This window comes from Etheostoma spectabile, chromosome 15, assembly GCF_008692095.1.
Source record: "Etheostoma spectabile isolate EspeVRDwgs_2016 chromosome 15, UIUC_Espe_1.0, whole genome shotgun sequence".
Lineage (NCBI taxonomy): Eukaryota > Metazoa > Chordata > Actinopteri > Perciformes > Percidae > Etheostoma > Etheostoma spectabile.
In genome coordinates, this window is record NC_045747.1 from 2,682,029 (window position 1) to 2,689,206 (window position 7,178).

Below are 7,178 nucleotides of genomic sequence, written 5' to 3' on the forward strand. Positions count from 1 at the left end.
TACCAATAGCAGGAGCAGACATCTCTTTGCGGCCAGTGAAATTAAAATCACCAGCGCAGCAGGGAGTAACATACTGCAGATGATCCAGTGACTGAAGGCAGGTACATACACACACACACACACACACACACACACACACACACACACTAATGTAGCCTACTTAGGGCAGCAGCTGGGATGTCCAACACAATGGTACATATGCAGGTAAAATCAGCATCAGCTAGAATTGCCAAATCTTCCAAGAGAGTGGCTTTTACACCAGATACAGAACATTTTTAAATCTCCCAAACACTCTAGCTCTCTCACACTCACACAGCAATGATGGTAATGGTCCACATGCAATCCAAGACCACTGCACCCTGACCTGCATACTACTGCAAAAACACCCACACCACCATCCTCAACAGTGAACCCTGTTTGTGCCTTATCATCTACCGCTGTGTGTTGCAAACTGCCAAGTAATCTTCCGCTAATACGCTGCACGTCGCAAAGGCGGAGAATCTTCCCATATTGAGAAGATCCCATACTTTCACATTTGAAACTTGTCACAGCTTTATGACAGCCACACCTCCTTATGAAACAACATATGGGTACATTTCCCACAGAACACCGAAGCGATTTTCAAGTGATGACCGCACATGATGACACGGGCAGCCACAAGCTGTACGCATTTTTGCGCAGCGTTATTTCGAGTTAATGGGCTTTTTTTTTAACATTTGAGGGTTGTTCTTTTGGGGCAGTCGCATTACAGAATTCAAACAGTCTAACAGCATGCACTTACTGTGGTGTGGATGTAGGTTAATGGCCGATGGCAAGAATTTCCCGGAGTGGAGAGGCGGCGGATGACTCGCGCCCAAGTGACCGGGCGAGGGAGGGATCCTCCTGGCTGCTGCTGCTGCTCCGAGTCGGTGAGACTCCATTGCGAGCCCCGCCAACAACGGAGGTGGTAGGTGGACGGATCGGGGAGGTCCAAAATCTCTGCCATCCATTATCCACAGAGGGGAAAGTTGTGAAAAGAAAAAGTCCGTTCGGATAGGCCTCCTATTCCGAAAAAGCCAATTCTGGCTATAATAATAATGTCTTTAGTTTTCCAGGCGATTCGGGCTCCCTTTCAGCCATGCTGCTGACCTATAAAATACAACAAGAAAACATTCGCTTGACATATAATATATGGGGCACACTGAACAAACTGTTGAGAATTGATAGTTTTAGGATGTATCATCTTTCCAGCGAACAGGCGGTCCATACGTGCAATGACGCAGTTTGGAAAACCACTTCAAAAACTAAACGTTGATCAAGCTGGCTCGACACTAGGCTATGACCGCATGAGTTGCTCCTGGTGTATCTTAACTGCAGGTCTTAATGCAGATTTAACTTATATCTACAATATTATGATTTATTTGAGCGGACTAGCGGCACTCCGCCCCCACTGCACAGCGAGCCGCTCCGGGAGCTCCGCTTCCCAGGAAACAGAACCAGGAGCGGGGCGGCCAGCTGCTCTGCCCCGGCCATGAACACACTCTGCGGATCGGCGATGGAAACGCGTACGGTCAAATTTTTACAACCTATTCAACCTATTTCCGATTACCCAGCTGTTTCCTAAACCGTAAAACTGGCAATGTAAGCTATGGGCCGAGTCGCTGTGTAAACCAATACACCATAAATACTGGAGGCGCATCAAATATAAATTCCAAACGGGTTAAAAATAAAACAGGGTTGCAAACGCCTGCATCATTAATCAGCGGGGTAAGCGGTGTTTTGTTGCCCAGAGATGCGAATTTAGTCCGGGCTACTTCGCATTTGGACATGGGTGCTGCCCAACGAAAGACATCAAAACCCCGAACCCGAAAACACTTCAGTCCCGCTGTTTAAAATCCTAAAACCTCATAGATCCACCTTATCGTCGCGGTTTACCCTCTGGACCCTAGTTTAAACTACAGTATCAAGATACACCAGGCTACTGTGATTTAAATGATGAATCCACGGTTGTTCAGTTTAATCAGCATCGACCTGAGCAATGCGTCTCGAATCTGTTTAAAACGTCGATTTTAATCATTTTGCAAAACAGATGATAGCCTACAACACCATCTTCGCAGACATCTGTAGGCTATGTGCGATATTAAAATACACAAACGTATAATAAAAGTTACTTTAAGAAAAACAACCACCACCAACTGCGACTTTATCCGAAGGCAACAAGGGGGAAACAAATGGGTTTCTTTCGTGGAACTATTTTTTTTTTTTAAAGGGTTTACTGTCCGGAAATAAACACTAGTCAAACTATGTGAGTTGTGTGAATTTAAGTTTAAAAACAAGGCGAAAGTCGAGGTAACCTTCAAAGGCTGCAAGCAAACATTAGCCTACAGCAACGACTCGTGATATCCAGGCGGGCGGGATCGTATGGCTCGTTCACAAATCACAATAAACCTTTTTTTCTTGAGAGAAATACACACCAGCAACACAAACGGTGCCTCTAAACCCTCTGAAAGACACGCCGGAGTTAGTCTGGACCCTGGTCCTTGTTATCCATGCGGTATGTGTGCCGTACGGAGGAGCACGGCATTTCAGCCACGTTTCAAACTTTTCACGGTTCCATTACCGACACAAAACTTTCTCGGCGGAAACGTCTATAAAGTGGGATTTTCACACCGACAACAGTTTCTTAAAATCCAAAATGTCGTATGTAAAAAAAAACCTCCGCGCCCTTTTTTACTCGCATTTACAGCCCAAATATGTTTTAAAACACCGAGAACTCAGACACTTTAGCTGGAAAAGCAAAAACAAACTTGAAAAAAAACATGCCGACCGCTTACTTGTATGTGGAAAATGATGGGGGGGGAAGGAGCTAAAAACGCAAAACGTTTCTCAAAATCCGTCCAGGTTGCTGAGAGAACTGGAGTAGTCCATAACAGGCTCGTCCGAAGGTAAACTGGGGGGAGAGAGAGCCCCTGACGCGTCCGTAAACTCCTCAGCAATGAAACACAGCATTGTTTTTGCAAGCCCCGCCCATCCCCCTCACCACCACCCAACCCCAGACCAGCCCAGTGAGTTTTACACAGCTACTGTCTGATTGGTTGGACAAGATGCCAATCAAAGTCCCCACTGTAAAAGAAAAAAAATATACATCCTGGCCTCTCGCCAGCACCATAAAACCAATTATGGAGCAAAGAGGTTGAGCCGTTTCAAGGTCCCCTCTCCCTTCAAGACTGAGTGATCAAAACAAGCAGTGGGTTACTTTTTCTTCACTGGTGGTGGTGGGGGCCAGTTTTAAGGCGACCCACCCCCCCTCCACCCATTTCCACGCTAATTATAATAGACGCTCAAAGATTGGGAAGCGGAAAGTATAGGGGCGTTGTTGGCCTTAAAACTACTGCACTCGTTTTTTAATAAAGTGTGGTCCCTAGTTTACTTCTTCTCACTAAGAAGCAGTGGATAATTAGCCTACCTTAGTCAGTAAATTACATTTCCATTAAGCCTGCTCCAAAAGAAAAATAAATGTGCCTGAATGCAAACATCAAACACAGCAATAATCTCACAATTTCCAAAGCTCATTCAATTAAGTCTAATTGAATTATTTCATTTAATCTGGGCGACCACAATTTGGCCGTTGTTTTCCCATTGGCAAACCCAGTACAACTCATAAAAGGCCAGTTATTTTGCTTATATGGTCACGTGGAAAAGAAAAGTGAACGTGTTACACCAATGACATGGATGAGCACAAACATTTAGACTTGTTGTGGCACGTTCAAGACTCCTATAAAGGCTGGAAAAAGTTCATACAATAACAATCATTAGAAAAAAGAAATGCACTAAAAGCCACAACGGTTGTTTACGCACAAATGGAGAATACTGACTATAGAGACCGGTGGGATGAAGAGGTACTGTACTCAATGCCACATCTTTATTCCATCAAATGCTATTTTCTGTATTGATTTGTGTTGGTCGGTCAAAAGCACCCTGGATCTTTATCATGTCGCCTTCATGGCCGCTATATTTGTGATTCCCCACACCGTTTCTCACCCAGGAATAATGTCCGGCTCTCGATATGCAAATGCACATAACAGGCTGTGGTTGAAGCAACGCTTGATGTCTCCTTGTGTATAATCGGTGTATGGTCGAGGGTTAGCGGGGGGATTTGCATTAGAAGAGGAGAAAAAGCGGTGTACCCATTAAGTGCTGCGCTAGAATTCAGAAAGGGGGTGGTCGACCTCCAGTGTGTGGTCGGGCTCTAAAAATATGACCTATATCCATCCCTCCTCGTGCACAGTCTTACTCTCGCGGATTTGTTTTCATCATCAATACATTTCCTTTGAGGTAAACCGCTCCGCGTTACATAGTTGCAAAAAATGTTGTTTTAAAAAATGGGAGGCGGTTTCAAACTGCCCATGTCACCCCCCCCTCCACTTCTCCAGCCCCTTCTTCTCGCAGTGGGTCGGTTTCAAGGCGGCCCTTTCGGTAGGGGGAAAGAAGCGCTACAGCAGACCCTAAACCACATCGAGGGAGCGGAGAGAAAGAGCACGGTGGAGGCGCATCGGAACATCAAGGACGGGCGCGTGCTAACGACAGCAGCGGAAAAACCAGCCCGCTGAGTCGGTAGCTAGTTGTCCGGGGCTCCAGTGAACTCGCGACGCCTTCGGTGCACGGTCACACCTCGGTCTGTGGTTTTTTTTTTCTCTCTCTTTTTTTTTTTAGCCCAGTCGCTAAAACAACCTTACCACCGAGCAGAGCACTGGAAGAGGCCGCTCAGCGGCAGGCCCGACCCGCCTGCTCGCAGCGCCTGTCCCCCCCGCCCCCCTCCCTCCTTGACGGGACCCGGAGAGGGAATTACCAGGCGGAGATCAGAGCGAGGTCCCGTCCCGGGCTGTCCGAGGGGACCAAGCCAGCCTTTGTTCTCCAAATCGCTCCGACTGGGAATGCAGACAATGCCTTTAGATTAGGGCCCTATTGTTGCTGTCTTTTCAGCCCGCGAGCTGGAGGCAGGTTTCATCATCTCCTTGTTGTTTTTCTTGTCAAATGCCGCGGCGTTCGTGGGGGGTTATCTCCACTTTGAGGTGGGTTTGGCTGCTGTGAAGCGTCGTGGTGGGATTCATAAAATGTTATCAACAGCTTAATTATGATTCCTTTCGATAAAAAAGAAGCACACTATATGCCTGTCCACATTTAGACGCACGGGTTTAATTCAACAATAACTCGAATTTAAAGATATAGCCTATTTATTTAATTTAATTAACTACAGGCTGATATCTTTCATGACATCGTGACCGCCCTTAATTATTATAGCCTGGCGTTGTGCTGAAATGAATACATGAATTAGCCCAAAAATCCAATAACAAAAAGACTTATTCATAATTCTTTATTGCCCTCTCACCTACAGTAGAACAATGTCTCAGCTTCCTCATCATAACACATCTTTATCTTTATTTCTAGGTTAGGCTTATCCCAGTGATGCATTACTGCAGGAGCAGATGGGACCATTTGGTAGATTATGTCTTTTTATAGCCCATACACCAACTGGGTTCTTTGAGAGTGGTCCAGATTAAAACTTTAATATAGTCCTTTATGTGGGGCTGCAGTGGAACAGTACTGAAAACCAGGATTTATAGCCTGAAACAGTGCTGAGTCAGTAGTGAGAAATACCACAACCGATTTTTCATTCCCGTAACGTGCTGTTCTGCTGACCAAAGATTACAGAATGACAACATTTGTTATCCCTGATTATTGTTTTAGCCTTGATTTTTTTAATTATCCTTTTTTCCTTTGTTGTTTAACTCTTATCTTTGTCTGAGCACCATCTCTCATATCCACCTCCAGCCGTGGGCCCGTCCAAAGATCATTGTTGGGGTTTGGGTAAATGATTGTATTTGGCCGCCACACTATCTGATTTCCTCCAGGCGTGTGGCTGCATTAACCCACAGGGGACGCAGCACGGAGACAGCATTGATTCATTCAGTTGGGGGTTCAGTCCTCTCTGGAAAAGAAATACATAAATAAATGAACACAGAAAGATTTCCCCCTGCCTAAGCATCCACCTTTCAACAACAGCGCCTCAGTAAACTATTAAAACCTTTATTTATGATCAGTTCTAAAAAATTAAACAGATTTCATACAATAGTCTGTAAATGGCAGAAAATAAGAAGTGGAAATAAATAAACAACAGTTCATATATTTTGATGTGACCCCTCCTAATCCGCTTTCACACACACATACACACACAGACACACAGAGCGCCTGCCTGTCCAAAGTGCTAAATCATTCATCATGCTTTGTCTTTCTTGTGCTCTACACAAGTACTGTATTGTTATTGAAGCGACTGCTGCTGCACTGCAGCAACACAAATCCACTATATGATGTGGAGAAGGCTAATTGCAGTGTCATGTTTTCTGATGGAATGAAACAAACATACGGCAACGGGATATATGTAATAAATACATGCCAATGAGAGCGTCTGAGATGACTGACATGACTACACACCAACCCCCACTTGAAGATCCCGCATACATGCACCCACAGCTCTCATGGGGCACCTGCCAATCATCAGACATGGCCTTGAAGGGTTTGCAAAGCCCTTGTGTGTGTGTGCGTGCGTGTGTGTGAGGAGCTCTCTGCTTCTCTGCTGGAGGACAAACAGCCGGCCGCATGCACACAGCCCTACACACAACTAACTCAATGTGTTGAAGTACTCAGTTGACACACTACACTACACACCGCTGGCTCTCACATGATCATCTGTCGCCACAAATATAAATTTCAGGATTTTGTAATTGGATGTTCAATAGAATTATGTGTATTTTAGATGATGCGAAAGAAGTGTGCAAAAATAGGGAGCTGCACGGTCATGTGTGTTGTACTTCCCATACATGTAGTATCAAGTTAGCAGGACTGAGCCACCCGTAGTCCACACATGCAGCACTACAAATAGAACACATAAAAATGAAAAAAAGCCAAGTTCAAGACCTGTATTTAGAATTCACAACATCTACTATGTTTGTGCAAATTGCTGTGTGCCGTCCAACAAGTCCTTACAACATAGCCCAAAGTCTGCAGTTGGAATTCTATTTGAATCTAATCTAAATAAACACCCTTATTTCTGGAAATGGTACCAAGACAAGGACACGCATGGAAGTCAAAGCAATGTGATTCCCATCTGCCACTGCCTCAAACCAAGCTTGGGGAGAGGG

The 7,178-nt window shown here is 45.1% G+C and overlaps 2 protein-coding genes across 6 annotated transcripts in view; both read right to left on the minus strand.

Moving 5' to 3' along the window:
- Nucleotides 1-2,985, minus strand: part of tnrc18 (trinucleotide repeat containing 18) — a 47,637-nt gene extending 44,652 nt beyond the window's left edge. For 4 of the 5 annotated variants that reach the window (XM_032537704.1, XM_032537707.1, XM_032537708.1 and 1 more), the window contains exons 1-2: nucleotides 2,814-2,985; nucleotides 782-1,128 (exon numbers count right to left, since the gene is read on the minus strand). In XM_032537704.1, coding sequence (XP_032393595.1) covers nucleotides 782-989 — 208 coding nt within the window. In that variant the 5' untranslated portion in view covers nucleotides 990-1,128; nucleotides 2,814-2,985. Of the gene's footprint in view, nucleotides 1-781; nucleotides 1,129-2,333; nucleotides 2,768-2,813 lie in introns of those variants that run through there. The other variant, XM_032537705.1, reaches the window with a different exon arrangement.
- Nucleotides 2,986-4,711: 1,726 nt separating this feature from the next.
- Nucleotides 4,712-7,178, minus strand: part of actb2 (actin, beta 2) — an 11,339-nt gene continuing 8,872 nt past the window's right edge. Inside the window, exon 9 of the mRNA XM_032537833.1 lies at nucleotides 4,712-4,907. Within this exon, the coding sequence (XP_032393724.1) occupies nucleotides 4,712-4,907 (196 nt within the window). The remainder of the gene's footprint in view (nucleotides 4,908-7,178) is intronic.